Source organism: Choloepus didactylus, chromosome 10 (genome assembly GCF_015220235.1).
Source record: "Choloepus didactylus isolate mChoDid1 chromosome 10, mChoDid1.pri, whole genome shotgun sequence".
Classification (NCBI taxonomy): domain Eukaryota; kingdom Metazoa; phylum Chordata; class Mammalia; order Pilosa; family Megalonychidae; genus Choloepus; species Choloepus didactylus.
The window spans coordinates 40,150,455-40,178,245 of record NC_051316.1 but is presented as its reverse complement, the minus strand read 5'-3'; the positions used below and the strand labels follow the sequence as shown (position 1 = coordinate 40,178,245).

Below are 27,791 nucleotides of genomic sequence, written 5' to 3'. Positions count from 1 at the left end.
CAATAAAAAACACATTTTAATATAAAACATTCCATTAAAAATTTTCCCAAAGGCCACATTCAGCGCTATGAAATGCTGCAGTGGATGCGGAAGACAACCTCCTTTAGCTATTGAGGTAAAATACCAGAGGACCTGCCACCCCCTTTCTTTTTAGGATAGTTTTATTTATTTCAGTTAGAACTTAGAAAACAAACACATGCACAAACCATGAAAATGCAGACCTGTACTCCCAGACTCAGTATAATTATGATGATAAAGAAGGAGGCATCAAACATGTCTTTCCTGTAACATACTGTGTTTCTTGGGCCTTGTCATGTTGTAGTTTGGGTTTAGGATTCAGCTAAGATTTCTGGCCTGAATGGCTAGAATAGCCAGCATGAGGACGTTTAGGGGAATTAAAAGATAATCAGGGAGGAGAGCTGAAAAGAGAGTTTGTGCAGTAAAAACAGCACACGTTCGACTCGAGGCCGAGTGGAAAGAGAAGGGATGTACTGTCCCGGATTATTCCCTATAGCGAAATAATTGTAACCAGACCCAAAGAGCAGTTACCAGGGCCTTCTGCCAGGACTGTGCATGAAAATAGCTTTGTTATGTCTACACACACGCAGACAATACACTCTGTCCTCTAGCACTATTCAGGTTCAAATTAGGCAGAAGCCAGTTTTCACTCGGCTCAACTTTTTACCTGGTTTAAAATAGTGCAGCATCCAAAGGTGTCCTTTCTTACTGGGAAAAGATTGGTCAACAAGTCTATTTACCTTATATTACCTTGAGATTTAACCAGTGCTTTCCATCTCCCTCCCTTGATGGGAAACTAAAAACCATGCTGGACAGTTGAGTTGCTTAGAGCCTGAACTGAGGACAGAAAAGTTCTCAGGTGATTGTCACCTCATGCTGCTTATCTGTATTTTTAATTCACAGCCCTGAAATATATATCAGTTAGGTTGTATATGTGATAATAGAATAAAAATTCAATTTAAAAAATCCATGGAACTGCACAATACAAACAGTGAACCCTAAATTAAACCATGGTCTATAGTTAATAGTACAATTATAAAAATGTGCTTTCATCAGTTCTAACAAATGCACCACACCAATGCAATGTTTTAATAATAGGGTGGTATATGGGAATCTGGTATTTTATGCATGATTGTTCTGTAAACCCACAGCTTCTATAATATATATATTACTATGTTAGGTGTTATGAATTGAATGGTGTATGGACAGACATGGAATTTGCCTCCTATTTCAGGAGGCAATCAGTAAACAAATAGATTATAAGTACTAAGAAGGACATACAGAGAGTAGTGCAGTGCAGCGTGATTGGAGGGAGGGAGCTATATCATTTAGAATGATCAGGGAAGGCCCTCTAAGAGGAGGTGACATGTCAGCTGAGACCTGAAATATGAGGCATCTGCCATGTCAAGAACTGGATGGCCATCCCATGGAGAGGGAGGAGCATGTAGTTGGAAGGAGGTTACTGTATTTGAGAAACGGGAAGAAGATCTTGCATATCTGGTATGAGTTGAGGGGTTGGGAAAGCCCAGATCACATAAGGCACCATGATCCTAAGTAAGCATGATGGAGTCTTTTTAAGAGGGGAGACATGATTTGATTAAAAATTTTAGGAGTCATTCCTGCTTCTCTATGGAGAAGGAATTGTTGGGAGCAAGACAGTAAACTATTTGGGAAGCTAGTACAGTAGTTCTGGAGAGAGATTAGGGTAGCTTGGTCTATATGATGGCAATGAGGATACAGAGAAGTGGACAGATGCGATGTATATTTCTCAAGTACAAGCAATAGGGAATTACTTAGCTATGTGCCTTGGGGGAAAGGGAAAAATCAAGGCTGCGGTCCATTTCTTTGCAGAACACTTGAGTAGATTGTGGTACCATCTATTGAAATATAGACTCTTTATTCTTCCCCTGGGATTCCAGAAATGAGGAGAAGCATAAAAACCTGATGGGACAAGAAGATTCCTGGGCCAACAAGTCTTACAATAAGACTTGTAGCAAGTTGCTCTTGCCATTATTGACTATGCATGGGTACATCAGCTCCCCCAGCAGGTCATCAATCGTCAGAAAATACCTTTGAACAAGGTCATGATTGCTATAAACGACTGAGAGTTTATATTTTTAAAAAGAGAAAGAAAATAGAGAATATGGATTTATTTACATTATAAATTGCTCATCTGCTTCTGTGTTGTTTAATTTAAATAGTGTGTTAACAGCAAATTGACCTTATGCAGTTACCAGATAAGATTGCTTAGAAATTCTAATGTGTTAGTGAGTTTATGAGAAATATGTTAAATTTAGTACTTAAATTTAGTCTCTTGAGGGTTTCTGGATTTTATTCAATGCCAGGAAATTTTTGTTCTTGATAGCATCTATGGTAACACCCCAAATACTATCAAATACAATTTTCCTTGCTAGGAAAAAGAGAAGCTGATTCTTTATTCAGGGTGCATTAATAATTTTGCATCATAGCTTGCTCCTTAATCACATTAGTGAAAGCATACTTCAACACATTCTGCAAAATTACTCATTAGAGGACTTCATCAAGCATCACTATCTTTGTATTTGAAGATTCCCAGATATATTCCTAAGCCCTAGATTTGATGCCCAGTTAAAATTCAAACTATTTTCATGCCAAGTTTTGAATCAAGCTGACCTATGCCAACATTGACTCGACCTATAATTTTTTACTTCCAGGACATTCTTGTCAAATAAAAGAGAGGATTTTTTGTATCACTTGCACAGAAAACATAGTTCCTAGTGACACTAGAATTTGATTTTTGTATTCACTGATTCCAGCACTCTTCTTTTTCTCTTTTTAAAAAATTTTAATCCTAATGCATTTTGCAGTCGTTATTAGAGAAAAGTAAATAAGAGAATATAAATGACAGACTGAAAAGCATGTCATTTCGCTAACATATAAGATTTATTCATCCTGACATCTACAAGTCAATTATGGCATTGATGTGTCAAAAGTCCAGGCAACAAATTCCTAGTGAAATAAACTTTGATACCTGGAATAGAATTTGCAATGCAAAAAGACATTTTAGATTTGGAAAAATAGATAATCTTTTACCATCTTTGATTGAGTTTTCATTTCTCTATTCATGATGATTCTGAATCTTACTGAGTAGCCATATGTGTGATAAGGTGAAGTAAAGTTTCCTGTTCTTTGCATATATCTCAGAGAAACAAGAAACTGCAAAACATGGTAGCGTCATTCGTAACCACCCCATATATGGGACGTGGCACAAGCCCTCAGTGAGAAACAAAAGATTCTTCTTGCCATTGGCCCCAGTTGTGTCTGAAAACAATGCATAAGATTTCATAAAGGTAAATTAAAAAATAAAATGATTAAAAAAATAAAATCCAGCCACCAGCCTTCATTGAATTCTTACTCTGCCAAATACTGAGCTGTGTGCTTTCTGTGGGTTTTCTCATTTAATCCTCAAAGCTGCACTATAAAGCAAGCATTATTGCCATGTTTCAGATGTGGAGAGTGAGACTCAGAAATTCACTTAGGTGGTAAGTGATAGATCTGGAATTTGAACTCAAGGCACTCTGACCCAGAGCCCACCATCACACTCCATCCCCTTGCTATTTTAATCACAAATGGTCCTGTGAACTGTAAGGGCCACATGTTTCAATAAAGGAGACAAAACTTTGTGCAGGGAAAATTATGAAGCCTTACAGATAAAGAAGAATTTGAGCCTTACTTTGAAATTCTTTTTCAACTTTAGTGTGCCTATAGTCATATGGGATCTTGTTTTAAAATACAGATTTGAAAACCCTCAACATAATTCAGGGACTGTTTTTTCAAGTGCTCCATGGATCATAGTGAGAAACCCCCTTCCAGACTGTCTTAAGAGTGAGTATGCTGCAGTGACCTCAGGACTAAACAATACTTGACAATTAGTAAACAATCAGATATTTGTATTACGAATGAATGAGTAAAGGGAAAGAAACAGCTCCCCCTATAATTATTCAGAAGTATGAAGAGGTACCTATTCAGGTATCTATAGTTAGTGGGTGATAGTGCTGACATGTTTTGTCTTTACTCTAAATATTGATTCATTTAAGAAATATTTACTGAGTTATTTCAATTAGCATAATTTTTTTAATTTTACAACAGACATTGTTCATGTCTCTGAAATTGCAATGTATCTTACGGTCATATTGTAATCTTTAGTATCATGGTTTTGATGAAATTCGGTAAGTGTCTGGCACTGTGTTAAGAACCAGAATGCATCTATGAACGAAAGATGCATGGTCCATGCCAGAACTGCCAGGAATATTTGGGCAGGTTGAACACAACTGTGTGCAGTGCCCTGAACTCAGTCCTAATAGAACATTCATTCCAGTTACAGGAGGCACAGAGTTAAGATCATTACACGTGATGCCAAGTGCTATGATAGAAAAAAAAAAAAAAAAACAAAGCCTGTTATCATAATGGAAGGTGATGGCAGACTATGGGTAGAAAAGGATGAATGATTTAAATACTTGAGATATTTACATTTACGTGGGGGTGGCTTTTTTGCTGAGAACTGAATCATAAAAATGATCTAGCTTTGTTTTGTGATGGTTTTTACTGGGCTATTGTTTGATAGTGACATTGACAAATTTTCACCTTTTTCAATAGGGAGGTCAAATGAAGTGGAAGGAAGTCTGAAGGAGTCATCATGTTTTTTAAATTCCCACAACAAATTTAGAAACATGCCTGTAGATGACTGAGAACTTGTTGGGCATCCCTTCAGAGATAGATTAATATTTTTAATCCAAGCCATCAGAAATGCAGGAAGTTGGCATTTATAAAAGTCTCAAAGTAATGCCTGAAAAAACTCTGTACATAACCCAGGGATATTGGGAGTAGGACAAGAATTTGAGGGAAATGTAAGATAGGGGTATGTGTTTTCTTAACAGCTCTAATAGGAGTCTGCTTGTTATTTAACTATTGGAAACTTTTGCAAACCACTTGAAACAACGTTGTAGAGAGATTCCTGGAGAGGCATGCTAAAGGAGCAATCATATTAGTCATGCTACATTCTTATTCGTTGCTCTGAATTTAGGTACCCATGGAGTTGACATCTAATAGCCTCCTTTGCCATACCAGATGTATTCAATGTTATAATTTTCTTTGTGCTAAAACTCTCAATTACATGGGATCCTATACCTGGAATGTAACAACATAAAGTAATTGTTATCAGGTTGTCCATGGAATCATAACATTGGAAGGTTGCCCAGAGACCGTCTGGTCTGTAGAGATGTTATATGTTGAGAGTGTTCAAGGATCGCCAAAGGAGAATAATAATGATAATGTAATGCAGATTATTTTTCAAGTAAATGTATGTTTTTAGGGTTTTATTTTTTAATTATATTCTTATATATTTAAAATTATATACTATTTTGGTATCAGATTTTCTTATTTATATGAAATGATACTTTCCTTATTTGGCAAAATTGAAAGTTACCAATCTTACATTGACTTGAAAATTCAAAAACTATCTGCCAATCTGAAATCAGGACGTTTGAGAGCCTTTTTCATCACAGCAGTTCCTGAAAACATACCACTGTTACTATTTTCCACCAACTTCTTGGAAGCAAATAAATATTTCTTTAATGCTGAAAAATCCAAGAACAGCAAGCCCATAGCTGCCAATATTACTAGCAAATGAACCATTTAAAACCACATAGATTTTTATCACCACAATAATACATATTTTTTGTAAAAAACAATATAAAGCATGCAGAAATATATATTAAAAAAATTGAAAGTCTCCCTATATAATCAACTTTCAGAGCCTGTTTTATGCTTGAGTAGTGCAATATCTCCAAATACTATGATGCTGGTAAATTCTGTTCCATATATCCATAATATAATGTATCTAATGTGAGAAATCTTTCACACTTTATTATTTTCAACCTGAAAAGTTGCTTTCCTTTCAGATCCTGTTGTGCATTTTGTTGTTCTTCCCTCACCCCTGTAACATTTTAATCAAACATTTTACCAAATAGTACTTTACGTAACCTGCAATTAAGGAAAATTAGATTAAAGAAGGTTTCCGATCTTTGTGGTTGCTGTTGCCGCTCGGTGGATATTGTTGGGTTTTGAGAAATTCCTGAATTATAATAACTAACACCCAAATTAAATTCAGAAATGTTTTTCAGTGTCTCTCAAGAAAAGGAAGTAATGGCACGAATCCTGTACAAATCACTTAATATTTTATGTTGCTAATATTTTTCTTATCAATATATAACATAGTACACCTTGGCCATAGTTATCGCAAATATTTTCCCAATTTGTCCTTTGCTTTTGAGTTTTTTTCAAACTGCTTTAACATGGAGAGGGTTTTTTCTTTATTTTTTAATTATTATTTAGTCAAATATATGTGTCCTTTATGAATTATTCGATGAGATAGTCATACCTAATCTTTTGGTACCCCCAGGACAATCTGATATATGCTGATGAAAGCAGTTTAGGCTTTCCCCCTAAAATGTGCCCAAATGCACATCTGTACCTTAGAGTAAGCAACGGACCCCAGGTTAAGAACCTTTGGGTTGGAAAGTCCTATTTCAAAATCTGTTAATTACTGACTTATATTTTATCTTTTCATTTTTTCACCATTAATGTTTAACCAATGGAGTTTATTTTGGTTTCCAGTATGAGTATCAAAACTGAATTTTTGTAAAGATCACATTTGCCCAATTCATTTGTTAAGTAATCCATCTCATCCAAAAACAATTTGGTTTGTATTCTTTGTCACATTTATAAAGGTCTCTTTTAAAATTTTCTGTTCTATTCCATTATTCTGTCACATAAAAGAACATTGCATTATCACTGTTCTTAGTATTTTCTTAAGAACATGTTTTTGTTAAAGCAGTTGTAGGTTTACAGAAAAATCTTGCAGAACGTACACAGTTCCCAAATACCCCCACACAAACACACTGTTCCCCTATTAGTTACATTTTGCATTAGTGTGGTACCTTTGTTACAATTGATGAACCAATATTACTATAATTATATTATTAACTATAGTCCATACTTTACATTAGGGTTTGCCTTTATCATTTAGTTATGAAAAGGAATGAATTTCTGATACATGTTACATCATGGAAAAACTTAAAAGACATCATATTGCGTGAAATAAGCCAGACACAAAACGACAAATAGTTTATGATATAATTAGGTTACCATGTACAAGTTACCACAGATAGTGGTGGGGAATGGTAATTAATGCTTAATTGATACATTGTTGCTGCTCTTAAACACTCTTACCTGTTCATTTTTCCAAATAAAATTCAGAACCATTTTTCATGTTCCCAAAACAATTTATGACAATTGTATGAATATTGGCTTTTTTACAATAGTTAGTTCTCCCATTCAAAAAACTCTTTCTCTAAATTGAATTCAGATCCTCTTTTTATGGCACAATTAAGTTTTGGGCTTGTCTTTAGTTGAATAGTTTCGGGTTCAGATTTATAAATGTTTGTTTTGCTCTTCCCATTATGGCTTTAACTGGCTATTTCTTATTTATAACAGAGCTATTCTGTTTGTATTATTTGTATATTTTTCTTGTCTCTAGCCACTTTAATTTACATTATGTTATACCTGATAACCTGGGTTGTTGTTTTTTTTCCTCTCAGAAAAAAAATATGCATAATACATGAGGTGTATGTGTGATGCAATAGTAATACTACTAGTCTCTGTTCATTTGTGATAAGTATTTTCCCATGTTTGCTTTTATTGGAAGGTGGTACAAATTGACCATTATAAACTCAGGCTTTGGAGTTAGGCTGACTTCAGTTCCGATCCTGACTCTACCATCTCTCCAGGGTACCCTTGAGCAGGTGAAAATGGAATTGCTTAACCTTGTTGAGTTTCAATTTCTTTGTGGAAAGACAGGATTGTTGCCAGGATTAAATGATCTATGGTCTATGGAAAGTGTTAAAAATATGGAAGTCATTATCAACATTAACATTATTTCTATTACATTAGCTAAACATTCAAACAATGTGAAATATAAAGAGGGATAGTAAGTGTCATGTCTAGATCCTGGTTTTCTCTGGATTTTTTTTATCCTTTTTTTTTTTTTTTATCACCGTCTGTTTGCATTTGCTTTTTCTCTGGATGTTCTTCATCACACTTGTACAGCATTTTTGGTTTTATAAAGATTTTGTTGGGAATGAGATTTGTTTATTTTCTCACTATCTTTTGAGGTTGATATATAGCATCTCACTAGATTTGTTTATGTGATTTTTAGATATCTTATTATCTTAATAGTAGTCTCAGCATATATTCACAAATTAACATTTAGTTCTTCAATGTGCTGTTGGTTTAGTTTTTTAATGTTTTCTCTATGTCTTATAGTTTATTTTCCAGAGTGAGATTAATTTATAGTTTCTTTTACTGAATAATGTATGTGTGTGTGTCTGCATGGATGTGTGTATTCTATTTTATTATTACAGAAGCTAACCTTAATTGTGTACTTATGGCATATTAATGGCATCTTTTAAAGTATTATTTATGGTTTATGTCATTTAATCCTCACATATGGGGTAGATGTCTTAAAAAAAAAAAAAAAAACTTGCCCACTTTATACACAGATAGTAAATAGAGAGTCAGACTTCCTAACCCAGGTTGGTTTGACCTCGACACTGGCTCTCTGTCTGCCAGTTTTTGATATCAAGACACTAAATTCACAAAATAAATTGTGAAGATTCACAAACTTAGTGTTTTCTCTGGAGACACTTAGGATCTCTGTCCTCATAAATTTGAAATAAACCATCTCTCCTCGAAGCTTTTTTGAGAGACAATTTTTTGATAAATTTTTTCCAATTTTAATTTATTTCATTTATATTCCCCAGAACCATGTCCATTTCACTGTGATTTTAAATTTATTAGTTAATGTTATATAGAGTATTTTCTAATACTATAAAAAGCTCCTGTATTGGTCTTTAAGACTACCTTGATATTTGGAATTTATTTTCTTGATTAGATTTTTCTGTTGTTATTATTTTTGTCATTGTTTTTGAAAGGACCAGTTTTTGGGCTTGTTCATCAAGAATGCTGCTTTTGTTTCCTTTGCAGTTTTCATATTTCCTCAATTTTTTCCCTCTTTTCCTTAGAGTCATTCTTTGTTCATTCTGAATCTTACTGTTTGAATCATGGTTCATTTCTTTTTCCTTTTACATTAATAAAAGCCTTTAAATATATGAATCTACCTGTGAACACCCTTTGATTGAATCCCTTAAATTTTGCTACATTTTGTTCTGATTGTCTTTGTTTTATAATGATGTTTTGTTTTATGTTGGTTTTCACAGTGTCTGTAGTGGAATAGGTTGTTATATTTTCTAAGTCTTGCAAATATGTATCTTCTGCATTCACTCATGAAGGACAACTCGCTTATTATAAAATTCTTGGATCCATTTCCTTGCAATAGCTTTAACTGTTCTTTCATTGTCTTCTGAAATTAGTTTTGCAGTGAAAGTCTTAAAGCAGGAATCCTATCTTGTTGGTATTGTAACTTCTGAACAGAAGTTTTTATTATTGATGCAATGAAGTGTTGTTTTTAAGGATGATTCTAGGCAATGAACTCTTCTAACTTTTCCTGGAACAGGTTGAGTCCTTTTAGTCGACCTTGGCTGTCTTTAATCAAACATGACTTTGATTCTACGAAGTCCACTGTGGAACTTCAGTGCTTGGGTCCTAGAGTCTGAGACACCTGGCTCAAGTGCCTATTCTGATTCTTATTAGTTATTTGACTGTTGGCAAGTTATTTAACCTTTTGAGCCTTAGTTTGCACACCTGTAAAAAGGAAATAATAATGTGTGATCACAGGGACGTTTTGTGTGCATTAAGTGATGTGATGTGTGAAATGCACCAGGTAGAACCTCTGATGAATAGGAAAGACAGTAAATGTTGGTCTTCGGAGAAAGGCAGAGCTAGAATTCTGCCTTTGGATTTCTGTTTTCTGTCCTCCATCTTGTCTTTCCTTGTCATCGCTTCATTATTTTCCTAAAAACTCTGTGGGGTATGTGGGAAGTTCTCACATTTGTACTCCACATCGTTAATTCCATTTTCCACAATATCAGTCCCACAATTTTTCCCACAATATCCATATCAATAACAATTCATTCCCTCCAGTGCAAATTTTGCTTTTGCTCATATTACTTTATACTCCTTGTAATCTTTCTCAATCTCTCTCAGTTCCTTTTTTCAACAGCTCAGTTTGCTTTAGTTATGGGCATTGTTCTTTTATAGTATGTTTTCTCCTTTTTAACTTCCTCAATCTATTGGGAATGCCCAATCATTTTCTAAATCTAATAACTCATTTTCAGAGATGTATTCTTCCTTTCATACCTGAAAATAGTGTTCCCTTTTTTTTCCAGAACTATTTTTTGCTATAGGCCCTTACTGTTTTTCTTCTTCTCTGGACCCTTTTCCTTTTTCCTGTCCCTTCGATTGCCCTTTTATCTTTCTCTTGTCTTCTCTTCCGTTTCCTTCCTTCCTTTCTCCCTTCCTTCCTTTGTTTCCATTCTTTGTTTTTTAAAAAAAAGTTACCCATTGAGAAACTCTGGCTTCAGACAAAATGTGATGCCTCTGCACTGCTTAGCATCCAACACACATATTCTCAACACTGCAACTGAAAGGCAGGAAGATGGACAGAATCCCCTGTCCAGTTCTGATATCCTGGCAGAGATTCATCCTACGTAAGTATGCTGGGTGGCAATAGAATACTTCCCTACCCCTTCTGCAAATACCAGGGGAGGAACTGCCCATCTCCACTGGCACTGCTAACTTGGCTCTTCCACTGTGGCCCTTCCACCAGTTCAGAGCAGTCACAGTGGAGTGGCTCAGAGCTGAAGCTGTGGAGTCAGGCTACCTGATCAGCAAGAGGGTTTTTGTTAATCTTGTGACTCTGAACAAGATCATTACCTCCTGTGCTTTGATGCACTTAATTTGGAAATAAAAATAATAACAGTACCTGTCTCACAGGATTGGTGGGAGGAATAAATGAAGTAATGAATACAGAGTGCTTTTCACAGTGTGGCTGGCACATGGTGAGTGCTCAGTAAATGCTATCTACTGCTCCGCACTTTCAGGGATAGTTCTTTTAGGAATTGTCTTTAGTAGCAAGAAAGAGTAGCTTTTACAAGAAATACACAATTAAATAGTCAAGATATTGGTCCAGAAGTACGAGACCACCAAGACCAAAGTTGGTTGTTCTCTTGGTCTTTGCCTGATGACTGCTACAGCTCCAGCCATCACATCCACACTCCAGATAAAAGGAGGAAGGAAAGAATGAAGCAGGATTAAGCAATGCCTATAGCAGGAGAGCTAAGGCTTTCTCAGAAAACCCCAGCAGACTCCAATTTATGTTGGTGAACTCTGTCTTATGTGCACCCCTCACTATCAGGGAGCCTGGGAAGACACAAATTTGACATCCCAACATCTAGAGTAGAAGAAGGTAATAAAAGAGGAAGTTGGAATTTATCCCATGTTTCTTGCCGCAGTTTCTGGAGGTTGATATTCTGGAAATAGTGAAACAAAAGCATCATAGTTAACACTTTGGACTACTTGAGAGAAAATAAAAAAGAATACTTATCTTGTAGAGAATTATGTGCCAAGTGTTTTAACCTATGAATACCTGCATCTTTAATTCAAGAGACAGGTGGGGAAACAGGGATGAGCTTTCTTTGTCTTCTATAACTTTCCCCCCCACTTGCCTTTTGTGACAAACCAACTTTGTTTTCTTAATGTAAACTATAGGGAAGTTAGAAATTATTTTTCTCATTCCAATCACACCAGCCATAGGGTTCTTAAAAATCTCTTAACATTTTTTGTAATAGATTTATGTTAATCTTATTGATCATTTTCAGTGTGTGTGCGTGTATATGTAGTGAGTGCAAGTGGTTAATACTTTTTGACACCATAGATATCTAAAACAATTTAGAAAGACTTCTAAGACTTGACATAATAAACCATAAGTTCCTAAAATAGACATAATAACATTTACTTAAAATTATGGGATCCAAAATGCTTAGTGATTTTCATTAAAATTTAAAATTACAGCTGAACATTGAAAAATCCTTGTTTAAAAATATACTTCTTCAATGAGAATGTAGAAAAGCATCATTTAATCCTTTGTATTTAACAGGAACAAAATGATGGGAGAAAAGGGCTGTAAAGTAATTTAGAATAGTATTAATAACAGATCTGGCCAACTATTTTTGTCCCGTCCAAAGGTGTAATTGCTGTATTTTGATGTAAGAAGCCTGCAAATGCCTGAACTATGTAGAAAAGTACCAAGAACACTTCTATCTGTCAATTAAGTCACTAGTAAGTATGCTTTCAGTCCTCACTCTTAATGTTTGGAGTAATAAAATACTCCGGTAACAAACCAAATAACATTTCAGGCTCTCTGTGTCACCAGTGGCCAATCATCAATACAGAACTTCCCACAAATAGAGAGAAAGGATTTGTTACAACTACAGTGGATTCAAAAATTCAGTACACCAGTATACAACACATCCCCCTCCAACCCCCCAGTCAACTTGCTACCTACATCATCAGCTTGTTAAATCCAGATCTTTTGACAGATCTTAGTAGCATTGTTATGTCACTAAGCAGAAATACACTAAGGTGCTGAAAATGTTGTTTTGTTCATCTGTTACAGAAACTAAAATTATATTACTAAAATCAAGGAACATCAAAGAAAACTTAGCTTAATTAAATGGTGGTTAAGTCAATGCTAGTGTAAATTCAGAAAGTGGTCCTTCTGAATTCTTATGGCATGCCAGGCTCATGTGCCAAGCACGTTATATTTGTTACTTCAAATTTTGCAAACAACCTCCAGAGTAAGTGCTAGCATCTCCACATTCCAATTGACTAAACCAAGTCCCAGAGAGATTTAATAAATTGTCCATCATCACAGATCACAGAACTATTCAGTAGCACATCCTGATTTACTCCCGAGGTCTTCCTGACTCCAAAGTACAATTTACACCATTCTTATGCAATTAGAGAACATGTTTATTATTATTTTGAGGCAGATTTAAATGAGAAGTAGAAATAATGGGGGTGGCATGTCTTCCTGCAAGACAAGTCATTTAGCCCACAATTGCATGTTTATTTTTGCCAAGGGCTAGTATGGCCTGCAAAACGAGGGGAAAGGGGGAAGTCAGCCATCTACTGCAGCTTTGTTCCCAGACTTGGGTCTCCCACAGTCTTTTAGGGGATAAGCATAGAGAGGAAGCTCACATACTATCACATTTTGTTTCCTGCAGAAGATTTTAAACCTAGCAACAAAAATTGAAGGGCAGGCCTAGATTCCAGGTTATGGATTGAATAATGAGAGCCTTTAGAATGGCCACAGTGTATCATCTCAGGGTAATAGTGGTGGTGGACCTTGCCTGGCAAAGGAGAGCCCCTGGAAATTTGCATATTGTTAGTTGACTTCAACCCATGTGATCTCAAAGTAGTGAACCTCCATCTGCCCATTCGTCAAGATTTATTCCTTAAGAGTTTATTTAGCAAAGTATTTCAAGGAAATGATTATTGAGCTTACAAACAAAATATCAATTGTTGATCAGGGCTACAGAAAATCTGTGATCTTTTAGTATGATAACAAATATCTGCAGTGATAATTTGGGATTTATAAAGAAAAGAAGGCACTGCAATTAAAATAACAGAATTTTTCTTTATAAACTAGGGGTTATCTTTCCGTAAGTGTGTTTGGAGACCAAATTTCTTTACCTTTGTTTAGACAAAATTCAGGTAATCAGAGAGTGGTTTCACAAGACAGTGAAATAAAAATATTACTTGGGTGGCCTGAACCAATTTTCTGTTTTCTTTCATCTTTTCTCATTCCCATTTTAGTTTAGGTGAGGATGGATCATAACTGGCTGTCCATGTGATAGCAATACAAGTCACATTTTTAAGTTTGGAGATATTATTAAGTGTGCTTTCTGTAACAGGAACCCAATTTTAGGCCTGGAACTTTTAAATTAACATAGAATACAAAACAAAACAAAGGCATCCCTGTTTGTGTTATACTCCTGCTCACAGTGGAGCTGACATTATGGTGATCCTTTCTGGTGCTTCAATACCTGACAAAAGAAGATTGGTTTCCTTTGTTGGGTGGTCTGTATTTTATTATTGAATTGTCATTTGCATGCACTGGCTGTAATCAGAGTAATGTTTTACCAATCTGAGCAGGCTTTAAGCATTCTGCCTCATTTTTGTTGTTACAGCTCACAATGAATCCTTTCCTATAACTGCTGGGTTTTGTTTATTTTTTCTTATCATCAGTAACAATAACATTAATTTTTTGACTACTTGTTCTTATTTCTATTTTATACATTCTTAAAAACATAAAAGGAGACTGGTTTTGCCTTGGATTGTTGTTAAATATTTAGCCCGTTGTATATTTGATTACTGATTGGTCATGCAATTGATCTGGTCCACATAACCCCTCATCACTGTATTAGATGGAATGACTCTTTCATTTAAAGAAGGTTGCCCTGATTAGGAGACAGTTTTCGTTATCTGGAATTGCTTTTATTGATAAATTCTCTTTCTGTAATAAGATGTGTCCATTGTCCCCTTCTTAGGAGCAAAGATAGTTTGTTTTCTCTTTAATAAGTGCAGGTGAGTTGATCACCCAAGATTTAAAATTGGTCCTTGTTTTTATGGACCACAAAATACAGATTATTTCAAACACCTACACGTGCCCAGAATTATCTGGGAAAACTGGGGTGAGAATTTTTTTTTTTTTAAGTGGTAACAGTTGCATGTAGAAATCAAGGAAGAAGCAAAATACAAAATGTATCCCTTGGGATATGTCCTGTTTCTTCTAAACCTAGTGTTGAGCCTATGGAATACTTTGAACTACTCAGAGCCAAAGTATAATACAAATGCCAGGTAGTGATAGTGTCAATTATTGTTTTTTTGCAGCTGGAAACTGGAAGTGTTTGGGGTGAGGTTCAGCCTGGAGGAAAGTTGCCTAACCAAGTTGCAATCCCCATCAGAGTGTGACCATATTCAGGAAATGTGACAAATTCATAGCAGCAATGTCATAAAATAGCTATTATAGTGTAATAATGTGATGACAGTATAAAATATAAAACATTTTATTATTAAAATGACATGATTTTCCTGGTGTTACATCTTTCTGTGTATCTTAGATAGAGTATGCAATAAGTTAGCCCTTCAGAACCTAAAAATAAAACAGACTAACAATATCAAGAATCTTCTGAATTCTGTGGTAAACAAAAATCATCCAAGTTGAAAGAGTCAGTGCATGTACAAAGCTGTGGTACTAGGAGGAAGAATAACATTTACACGCCATACTCGACTTCCTGATTCGGTTGTTAAAGAAGTGCCTTACAAACCAATGTACATATGTCACTGCTTCATCTTTGTAGATCTGTATGGAGTGAACATTACACAGTGGATTTATAGCATAGGTTCTGTGGCCAAATCCAGCTGGTTTGAATCCCAGCTCTGCTACCTACTACCTTTGGGTACTTGAGTTATGAAGTATAACTCAAAGCCTCAGTTTTGCCATCTGTGAAATGGGAATAAGAATATATCCTATCTTATATGATTCTCAAGAGTACTCAGTAATAATGGACGTAAAATGCTCAGTGTCAGGCACTGAACACTATTACAGGAAAAGATTACACATATAGGACAATCCAGAAATTCATGTTTATTTTGTTACCTCAAAGGGTCATAGATTGCTAGCCAGATCTTGTAGACATTTATAAAAGTTACCCTTTTAGTGTATAGTATTATTTAAGGATAATTGCCTACAAATCTGGAAAGAAACCTGAGGAGTCTATAGCATAATTACATGTGGCGGATTTGGGGGCAGTGGTCACCAGGCTGTGCTGATATTACTTTTTTTCTCGAACTCAGGGAGACTTTTGGCCTCTCAATTGTTGTTTGCCCCAAAGCTGTTACTGCTCTGTCTCCTGTTCTTGAAAGTGAGGGGGTCTTGGTTTGCAGTGGTGGAGCTTGGGCCCAGGGGTATTTGGCAGAAGGGATATGTTTTAGGGGGCCCCACATTACTGCTGTGCTCTATGGAATTCCCAGCAAAGCTTGCTCAGCCTTGCCTTCTTGGCTTCCTCTTTCTATATGGTTTACCAGCACTTTGATAATTTGACTTAATTTCCATTTCTACACCAACCCTGGGAGCATAAATACATATAGGAAGTAAAATATGAATCAGTCCTCTCAAGATGCTAGCAATAACTAAGAAACAGTACCTATGAAAATTAACCTATGGCTGTTTCCTAAGTTGTAGTCACCCACACACAGGTAGCAACACCACTGATTTCAACTCCATTGTAATCTTCCTCTCTTTCTTTGGGTGGAAGCCAGACAATTTTGAAGTTAAATCCAGTCCTAAATTGTGGACTATAAAATGTCAGAGTAAGATCATCTGAATGCCTCTTTCCTGGTGTAGTTCCAATTTCCTGAAGATAATTTCTTCCTTCTAATTACACACACTCCAAGAAGAAGTAGTATTTGCAATTCAGTATGAGAGCAAGTAACTTATTGAATGCAGAAGGTTTCCTGAATCTGCCTGAATACAACTGCTTAAGGTACATGATAAACGTTCCCTGTTCTGTTATTAATTTCTTTAATGCTAAGGTTCATTATTGAAAATGCATATCCCCAGGGGTCAGAGCCCCGTGCTTGATATTTCTGCAGGAATCTTGCCTTGGTGACAGGTAACATGGGAAACATGTTTCTTTTCTTCTTTTCCCTAAAGGGTAAGATTGTAAGTTGTGAAACTTTTACCTCTAATTGTGTTAGACATTATTTTTTTTAACACTAGGTTGATTTAGACAGGTTTATCAGATCCAAATGTATGTTTTAGTGTCTTGCTATTTACGCAGGAAAAAAATAAAAGCGTGTCTGTTCGTTTGAGAGGATTCGGCTTTACCATAAACAAGTGGCTGGGATGTCTTTCTACACCGAGATTTTGTGTTGTTGCTTTTGTCTGTCATCCAAATAACTACAATGGGAAGGAGAAGGGACGTTAACGTCACATCACAGGCAGAGCTAGAACAGCTTCTGTTAAGACTACCATTCAGAATTTCCTAATATCCCTGGCATTAGTACATTTGAGTATACTGAATCATCACGTGAATTCAATAATTATTGATCAGTAAGGAGCCAAGTCTTGCTATTTTTTTTTAGAAGCAAAACTTCCTTGCCTCCTGAAAGTCTTTTCTGGCATCCATCCCACAGCCCCCTTTCCTTTCTTGAGAGTTTTGGTACTAAAAGAGGTTCCTAACAAGTGTTGTGTCAAAACAAAACCAAAATAATTCTGATTTCATTGCTTTCATATTTTTAAAGTTCATGTATTTGGGTTATAATCTTTTGTGAAACAACCTTACACAATAGTCTAGATCCAGTCATGCCCCCTTTAAATACTTTGAAAATAGCAATGCTAATTTTTTTTTATTGGAGAGAATAATAAAAAGTTATCAGAACTTTATAGTACTTTTCTTCCCTCCCCTTCTTCATATTCATGCTGCCAAAGAGCTGTATCTCATAATTTATCAAAATGTGTTAATATCTGCCTCTTCTTAATAGCTTTTATATGTGCCAGGAATGTGGACATCCAGCTTTTCCTTAACTCATTAAATTGGCACAAAACCCAAGTGGGTATTAACATTCATATGCTAAGTGGGGAAACTGAGGCTGTGAGAAGAGAATGGCACATAGATGGAAAATGGAGAAGCCAGAATCTGATTGCTGGACCCCTTATTATTAGCCAGTCCTCAAAAACATGTATGTAGTGAGTGCGATGGTAAGAATGTAGTATAAGGTAAAGCAAGGTACAAGCTCCATAATTAAGAATTAGCTACAATTAAGTTAGCTTCTCACTATGCCTGGGAGATCTCTATGCCTAGATCCATAAATTTATGGGGGTGCCCAGTCAAGGTAGGTAGGAAATAACTTTCTCCTCTTCCCCAGATATTCTGACTCATCCTGTGTCAATATTTCTTCTAAAAAGAAGGTGGCAGATGAGAATTAAAGGAAAAACAAAAACAAAAGCTGCATAATAATTGCCAGATTTCTTAGTTAAGTTAAAGATTGTCATAGCTCAAATTCAACACTAAATTGAATAAGTATCCTAGTTCAGAATTTCATGCATGCAGTGCTTCAAGTGCCTTCTAGTAAATGCATGTATATTTATTCTTTAAAAGAGAACAAAAAACTGTCTATGTACCTGGACTGGTTTTCTGTATGTTTACAATTAGCATTGCAGTTTCCAGTGAATGTATCTCATTTCTTTTTGCTCTTCAATGCTAACAAGTCATAATAAATAGATATCCAATAACTTAACTTAATAACTACCTACTGCAAATAAATGATACTCCCATAGCTTTCTATGCTTTAAAACAGGGACTTGGTTTCAGTTGAGGCTTTCTCCATATCACCCATACATAAGCAGAGGCTGAACAATAGCCTTTGGTAAATTACAAATCAAATTGCCTCGATATACAAATGAACCAAAATGTTCCAGAGGGCTTCCATTTTGACTTTGGCTTTTATAATCTTCCAGTGAAGATGCAAGCTTTTAGACAAAGGATGAAGATGCCACAACTGGCAGCTATTTTGTTGAGGAAACTGGAAATCCTCACCCTTTTAAAAACTAAGTTACACCAAATAATATCATACCACTTCTTAAATTTAAGATGATGTTTCCTACCACCCAGAGACTAAAGTCACCTCTCCACGTTGAGAACAAAAACGTTTGTCAGACCATTTAGCCCAAACCCAAAGTTCTGACCCTTCGTTTTTAGTACTTTGCCATTTTGATTTTGCTTTTTGAATTGCTTGTGACTCTCTGCTTCCCCCATCATTTTTTTTTTTGGTACAATGATTCTTACCTTGTCTTTCCCCAGTCCGTTTCTGACGTGGAGAGATGTGCAGCATGTTATTGTCAGGACTTCCCGTGCAGGACATTTGAACGCTAATGACTGGAAAACCAATGCTGCTGGTTTTAAGGGTGAGAACTTCTTTCATATTCTGTCACAGGCAAAATATTTTTATTTTTCCCCCATTTTAAATGGAGAGCAGGAAATAGAACCCCTCAAAAGAAACTTTACATTTTGTGTTGACACCGAAGAGCGTGGTCTTTCAGTAAATAAGAAGCAGATTATTTTTTTTAATTAAAATAGCACATAGAAGGCAGATTTCCTTGTTCCCCGCATAATGGGTCAATTTCATAAAAGATCAATCAACTTCCAAGTATAGTTGACTTGTGAGACTCCTACTAATTAGTTTGCTATTTGCCATCGCTGATTATCCGAGTGATAATTGTAACAATATATTTTAAAATTCCTGACCTTCTGTAGCAATTGTTTCCCCTTAAATAACTGGTGTATCTTGTTTGCTTCGGCGCTGTTGGTTGCTAGGCCGTGCATTCTATAAATTTTGTTTTTTGTATGTTTTAAACTTCCACAGACAGAAAAATAGGCATAATTCTAAGAGATGTTACTTTCTACAAAATTACAGGTCAGACTGAGGAATGTATGAAATTCTTGTGAGGCTTTATACTGCACAGTCTTTATGTAATTGTATATATAGAACTGAATAGTCTTCCCATAACTGATAGAGATTATTGATCCCTCATACTGTCTTGGTAACAGGAACCATTTTGTTTGGTGTCATAGATAACATGTTATAATAAAAAAAAAATAATTATATATAGCAGATGTCCTAATATTTAATATATTTACTGAAGTTGCAAATGACCTAAATTTTAATATATTAGCTTAAGTTACATATAAAGCTAACTTTTTTGTCAAGTCTATAGTCTTAAATTTACTCCCAAATAATCTTAGTGTCATTATATATTCCTATGGATGGAAAACAGTGTTCCATAGAAGAGGAAATGAAATATGTGCTTAGAAATTGAAGTCTTAGTCAGTCTATCATTTAATTTTTTCTGGGCCCTACGTTCCCCATCTTTAATCTTTTGGAAGCTGAATAATATTATATATCGAGGATATACGTAGTATCTTAATATATCCTTAATGAATTTTACCTGATATTTACAAATATTCATGCCAGAAAGGTATATCTTAAAAACTATTTGCAAATAGTTTATTATAGACTCATGCTAAGCCAAAACCTATAAATATGTCAGGAAACTGGAGCCCCATAAAATAGATGATTAACATCTTCACTGAAGACTTCACTCCATTTTCTGAAAAAAAAAAAAGAAAGAAAAAAAAATGACCCCTCTTTTGAGTATAATCAAACACCATTCTATGTCTATAAATGATAGAATGCAGCATTGTTGAATAGGTTTTAAGTCTAAAGATTGTGAATATCTGTTGAGATTCCCAAAGACATGTTTGAACCCCAAATCAAGACAATTGATCCCAAAATTATGATCTGCAATTGTATGGATGGCATCAAAACTGTTTGAAATTTTGTTTGTTTCAGAAAATCGAGGATGTCATTTTCCATATGTATGCTTCATTTTTATTAGTTTCCACATGTTCCCAGATTCTACTATAAAAATCCATGAGGCTGGGGGGAAGGTAGGGACCAAAACAAAACCTTGATTGCTTCAATACTGCAGTGAACTTTTTAGTTGACCTCCATGAAGCTAAGGAATCAACTGTAACCCAAATAAATGTCTTAGTTTTACTTACTCCTTTTTGGCAACTTAGAAAGAGCAAATGTTTCCAATAAAAGTGCAGTTCTTTTGAAAACCTCTATTGGTTTTGGAGAGTAGGAAACAGAGGATTTAGACAAAATCGGCAGATCCAAACCTGAGTCTGAAGGGGACTGTACACTGCTCCTGGCAAGAAGGAAATAGTATTTTACTATTGCACGTGGCAATATTTAGTATAATGTTTCACTCCTCTCTGAGATTGCTGCCAAGAGTAACAATTAAAGTTTGCTTTTTCATAGATGAATTACTCCATACAGTCTGCGCTCCCAGAGGAATTGTTTTGTAATTTTGTTGATGGCAAGCCCCATATTTCATCTAAACATGATCATAATAGGAAAGAAATTTTTTAAGTTCATTTCTTCCCTACTCTAAATATTACCATTCCCTCCCCAGTGTCCCACAAATAAAAGTGATTAAGGCAGAGGTTAGCAGGAGAAGCAGTGTGCCTTGGGGACGTAGTAAATGCAGGTCACTTCGCCTGGAGAAGGATGGGTTGAGTTTTTATGAAGTAAGAACAGAAAGATTTAAAAAATAATGGTTGGAAGAGGTTCATGCATTGGGAGTTCAACAAGAGCTGGTACTTAAAATTAAGTCAGCAGGCTTTTGCACGTCTTACTTAGCAGGAACACACGGCACATGGGTTGCATGGCCAGATGCTTTCCTTAGAAGAAAAGGGAAGATGCCTACAAACGGAAGCTTTGTCTATGGTTGTCACCTCTCCCCACCCAGCTCAGTCCTCATCCTGAGTGAATGTTTGCATGAAACGAACTTGACATACCTGTGCTTTCCTGAGCTTGCTTTTGTGCCCTAATGTGAGCGATTTAACTTTTTTTGAAGTTTTTTTTTTTTTTTTTTTTAATCTGTAAGAGCCATGTAGCAAATTGTTTGATAGTTACTTATCTACAACGGGGACATCAGTATTCATGCCAGAATTTCTGTGTTGCCAGACAAAGCAGAAGGAGCTCAGAGTTGCAACACTTTAGTTTTTGGGGTTTGCACATTATCAGCCTTGATAGTCTTCATTACCACTAACAGCTTCAGAAAAAGCAACCCCCTGAGGAGCGGCCTCTCACCAAATCCAGCCAAAGCCACTTTCCACCACGTCCTTATGTTCCTTCTGACTCCCCCATAAGTAGTACATCCCAGGCAGAGAACAGAGCCAGATCGTGTGTGACTAGACTGCTTGGGCCCATCTCAAGGCCAAGTTGAGCCACGCTTGCCCACGTGTGTTACAGACCTGGAAAATGGCAGGGTGTTCCTTCCTCCTGAAGTGGCAGCCAGCTCCTTGGTTCTCATTCCAGCAAGGAAGTTGGCATTGAAAAGCTGGAAGAATGTGGCTATCTACTGACTCATGTGTATTTCCCTGAGAGTGAAATTACCCTGGAGTTGTAAACTGGTGAGAGCTTGGTGGAACTTTCTTCTCCTTTCTCTGTGCTCTCCTTGTTGTAGCACTTTGTAAACGATCTGACAGGGAGACTGACTCACAGCCAGGGGATCCCCAAAAATAGAAGCTGCGTATCAACATTTTTATGCTAACAGTACCTTAATTTCTAACATTTTTAATTGAACCAAGATTTAGTCTGTCCTGCTGCTTAAATAATAATAATATTCTCTTATAGTATAATATTAAAATGTTTATTTTTCAAAATGAATAGGCATAGGTCAATGAGTATTTGCCTATGGAAACTAACTAAACATCGTTTTGCTTGTTTGTCTTGTGAATAACCCTAACTAAATTTCAGATGACACTTTTTGACTTAAACCTCTTCCAGAGATAGTTTCTTTAAAAATAAATGAAACAACTATCATGCACTTATCAAAAAATATCCTTATGATTGTTCGTGAGAATAGGAAACTATCTGTGTAATATGAGATAATGGATGTTATATATAGCCTCTTGAGAACTAAAATTCAAATTCCAATATTCTACTATTGACCAACATTTGCAATGCCAAAAGATGACTTTGGCATTAAATTGTTTTGTTTTGTTTTGTTTTTTAATTTTTTTTTTTTTGTTTGTTTTCTTCTTGGGGTTTTTTTTTTTTTTCTATTTTTATTTTTCCCTCTTTCCCTTTTCTTTCCTCTTATGAAAAATCTTTTCTGTTCTTTTCCTTTCTGTCCTTTTTAATACCCCCCCCCCCCATGCTCCTTAGAATGTACGAATCAGCTGTAGGAGTGATGATTTAGCACCCTGGGTGGTTTTCTTCAAGGAATTTAATTTAGACTGCCTCTTCATTTATTTATTCACAAATATTTCTGAGCACCTTCAGCGTGGCAGCCCAGCACATATTGAAGTGCATCTGAAAGTGGAAGGACACGTTGGGGGGCCATGATGTTGCCTAATCTGATCTGGCTGTAGTAGAGTTTACATACAGAAACAGAAATTTACACTGTACCTCTTTTTTTTCCCCATGAGTGACACCCAAATGATCTGCCAGCTCATGTTAGATAAAGGTGACTGTTACTTCTCTCATCATCTAAAGTGTAGCCCAACCTCAGCAGGAGGAGGCAGATAAAGTAGAACATATGTGTATTTTGAACCAGCTCTGTTTGTGGTAGAGGATACATGGGCCATAGAGACCAGCCAAGCTGAAGACATTAATTCTGGGCATTCTGCTATAGCCCATGGCTCATATCATTTCAAGGACTTAGTTCTTTCTTGTAATCTCGTACCTTCTGCTGCTTTAACCGGAGGAAACGGTAAATCCATCCCCACCCCAACTCCCAGCCCCTCAAGTGCCTGGGCTGTGCAGGCTGATTCTTTTCCCCCAAATCCTTATCTTTGGTTTGATTATGCAGCTACATAGTTATATTGAATGCATGCGACATCAGTGCTGTAGTTTTATTTTCAGTGTTTGTATTTGGATTATATGACTGTATTCAGTTAAACGCTCTTAAATCTAGGAACAGGAATAGCCATCAGATAATAAATTAGGACCTTCTGTCATCTTTACTAGGCGAAAGAATGAGAAAAATGTCATTGAAAATCAAAAATGACAACTAAGTGAGCGAGGTTACCACGCCTTCCATTTCACTGCCCTCCCAGGCTATGTAAGTCTCTTTTTTTCTACCAGCATGTTGCTGAAACTTCCCCTACCCCCACTGACTCTTTCCTTGACCACAACTAAACTACTAGATTTTTTAAAAATTTCTAACTGATTCCCAACAAGGGGAATACAATTGACAGTCTAACATGACTTCTTAGCCTCCAAGGCCTTAACTTTAACTTAACCTTTATTACTTTTAATTACCATCATTTTGTTTCCACTGGTAGGGCTGGTAATTTTAAGATGTTCCAATATATATTTAATACCAACCTGTCTTGCTTTCAGTTTGTAACACTTATTAAAAAGACATAGAAGTGCTGAAACTATTAAGCATGCCATGTGTTGAATTGAAACTAAAGGTTTTGAAATGATATTTTTAGTGCATAAAATGATTTCTGATGTGCTGCCTTTTGAAAGGGTGAAGTTTCACATTAATTTATTATTTCACTGTACAAATAATAGTCCGTCTTTGCCACCTAGCATGCTGATACAATGTTGGTAGCTATACTTAAAGCTACATATAATGCATCGTAATTGGTTATCTGTACAAGGTCAAAGTGAAATGTCAATCATCTGATAGGTGTCAGAGGGGGTATTAGAATCAGATTCTCGACTCCAATCCTAATCCCATTTGCAGGAATAAGGCATTTATTTATTCTCTTTTGTAATGCAAAAAAAATCAAAGAAGGAAATGAATTTGACTCTACCTAATAGAATTGACTCACTGAAAATGCCACATGTTTTTTCCAAGATTCTGTTTCATACCATTGTGCTCCATGAACTCCTACTCATTTAATAATATGTACTGACTTAAAACCTTTCTTTTTTGTCTTTATTGCCCTTTGTATATATGTGCTTATCTTTTTGTTCATTTACTGGAAGAGTGAAATCACAGGCTTTAGGGATTTTGCCGTTATTCTTTCATCTGGTGGATGATTAACCTAAGCATCTACGTAATGACAGTTATACAGAGACCCAGACAGCAAACCCCAGTTGATCATTGATTGTCTTCTAGGCATATAAAGCCTTGTATCCGAAATTTCCACATTGGAATGTTCAGCTCATGCCTATGAAATATGTGAGGTTTAAAAATATTTTTCTACAAATGAAGTTTTCTTTCCTCCATTCTGGTCTTGGACCTACTGGTAGCATTAGGTTTGCTAGTCTTTGGGGAATTTTGTTTTGTTTTGTTTCATTTTTTCATCCCAAAGTACATAAGTCTTAAACGCATGTGGTTTCACTCTTAAAAATCCATCTTCAAAATAGAATTAAAATGTTAACGGTTGCACTACTGCCCTATTATCTCTCTACCAGATATAATTAATTAATGAAGAGAATTGTGTTTAGAGTAGTTTGGTGATTTTGCTGCAATCTTAAGAACCTTTAAATTCAAGTATGAAGTCTGTTATTGATATTTTCTATGGCCTTTGAGGAAGCCAATTAAGGTTTTGGACCTTGGTGTCTGCAAAATGTGGGTAACTAATACCAAAATCATGAGAAGACAGAGTTGAATGAAAAAGTGCTTTGAGTATGGAAAATACGAAACTAAGTGCCTTAAAAGTGTATTTTCATACTTAGCAGTTTTCTGCCCCCCACAATGAAGATAAAAATGCAAAACTATGTTGTGAATTAGAGTGCTGTTTGGGGGGTTTAAACTAATAAAATTACTTTGAGTGGGCTTGATAACATGTATTAAGGACTTTGTAGTAAAATTATCACTAATACATCTTTACCCTTTTTTTAACTCCATGACACAACAATACTTAAACTGTTTTGCAAATTAGTTTTAGTGTTTAAATGTCACCTTGACTTCAACCTACTAAATCCTAGAAGTTACAATTTATTGCTTCAATATAGGAACTAATAATAGAAATCTGAACTGACTAAAGCCTACCAATGTCTTACTTACTCTTTAGTCATTAATGAACAATATAAAAGCTATGAGATAAAGTATGATTTTTTTAACAGTATGCAAAAGCTTCTACATTTAAGAGAAAGTTTGTCTCTTTTGTGTAATCACCTGAGGAAACTCAAATCACTAACTCTAATGAGGATAAACAACCCAGGTATTTCTAAAACTCTGCTTTCAGCACATAGGTTTGGCTCTTTAATGGTACCATATCTTGATATTCTATTGTTATAACTGATATTTTAGACAAAGATAAAATTCATCAAGCCCTAAGCCTGGTGATTACAGAGGATGATCAACTGCAGTCAACACTGTTTTCAGGCCAAAAGTGTTTTGTGGCTATGAAGTAATGAAATTTTCTTTGAACCACTCATAATTGGATTCAGAATCCAATTCCAAAATAAGATACCCAGAAAGAATTTAAGTCTGGAAATCTTATCAACCACATGCACACACATACACAGGCACGTGCACACGTGCCTATCTGCCTGTCTTCTCTCCCTCTCCTACAGAGACTATTTTGAAATGCAACAACCATTTTCTTCTTTGAGGTTTTGTTTTTATTTAAGGCAAAAAAAGTCACTCAGCATAGTGGTTGAGAGGATGGGTTCCAGAGTCAAACAACCTAGAATTGAATCCCAGCTTTCTAAGTAAATAAATAGTATACCTAGTGATCTACATATATTCATAATCAACTTTATCGATGTAAATTTACCTACAACAAAAAGCACCATTTTAAGTGGACAGTTTGATGAATTTCCTCAAACTGCAGGTGATATAACTTCCACCACAATCAAGGTATAGATGTTTCCATTACCCCCGGAAGTTCTCTTATGTCCCTACCCTATCCCCCACTTATGCCTGTCCCATGCAACCATTGATCTCTTTTCTTCTCTATAGATTAGATTGTCTTTTCTAGAGTTTCATATAAATAGAATTATATGAAACTGGCTTCTTTCTATCCATGTAATATTTTTGAGATTTATCTGTGTGTATATCAGGAGTTCATTCCTTTTTATTGCTAAGTAGTATTCCACTTTCTCTATATACATACCTCAGTTCACCTTTTGATGGGCAATTGTTTTCTTTCCACTTTGGGGTTATTAGGAGTAAAGATGCAATGTATATTCATGTGCAAGTCTTTGTGTGGACAAATTTTAATTTTTAAAATATTAGATGGTCAGAAAAGGCCACTCCATTTGAGCAGATAGCCTGAGGAGTGAGGGAGAAATCCAAGTGGCTTACCAGAGATAGAATGTTCCAAGCAGAGCAAATAGCAAGCTTGGTTGTTCGAGGTAAATAAGGAGCCCATCATAGCTGGAGTTGAATGAGGAAGGGGAAGAATGAGAAAAACAGTGTCATATAAAGAAGTTCGCACGGTTCTTCAGTCTGCACTCAGCTGCATTTATTTATTTTCCAAATGTCATATGTCATGCTATTGCAACATATCCAGTTAATAGTCTGTCAAGATTTTTTTGTAATAAAAGTTGAGCAGATATATATACAGATATGTGTGTAAAGCTGTGTCTATTAAAATGGTGTATGTAGATTAGAAATGAAACTAATGCCACAATAAGTTTCAGATATTAGACTCAGTACTTTACAGTCACGTATCTCTTGTAACATTTCTATTCTCAGCTTTGTAATATATTCTATCCAGTTTGGGTTATTATTTTCATTTAAATCATATTCAGATTTTAAAATTTTAGTCTGGATAAATGGTTAATTTCCTTATTGGTGTTCTCTGTTTTCTGAAAGGCTACCTGGATTTCAATAAACAAGCATTTGAATGGGTCAAAAGTGTTGGGAAAAAAGCATGATGCCCTGATCATAATGAATTATGTTAATGTCATATACATACCCTAGATCAGAAGCGTAAATAAATATAATGAGAGGCAGAAGGTGTTTGAGAATTTTAGGGTTACTAAAAGTTTGGGAACTGAAAATTGTCTGAAATAGTTTCTAGAGTTGGTCAGTCGAAGCAGATGTATTGTTTTGTTTGTTTGCGTTTTCTGGGGATTGAGGATTATAACTTTATGTGAGCCTGTGGACGAGAAAGCTGTGATGAAAGTGATGGCTCAGGGTAAGAGAGAAGAGAAAGGGCCTAGTT

General features: G+C 35.7%; 1 protein-coding gene across 2 annotated transcripts in view; it reads left to right on the top strand.

The window, feature by feature from the left end:
* Window positions 1-27,791, top strand: part of PCSK5 (proprotein convertase subtilisin/kexin type 5) — a 422,934-nt gene that overhangs the window by 206,457 nt on the left and 188,686 nt on the right. For both annotated transcript variants that reach the window (XM_037797346.1, XM_037797347.1), the window contains exon 10: window positions 18,942-19,045. In XM_037797346.1, coding sequence (XP_037653274.1) covers window positions 18,942-19,045 — 104 coding nt within the window. The remainder of the gene's footprint in view (window positions 1-18,941; window positions 19,046-27,791) is intronic.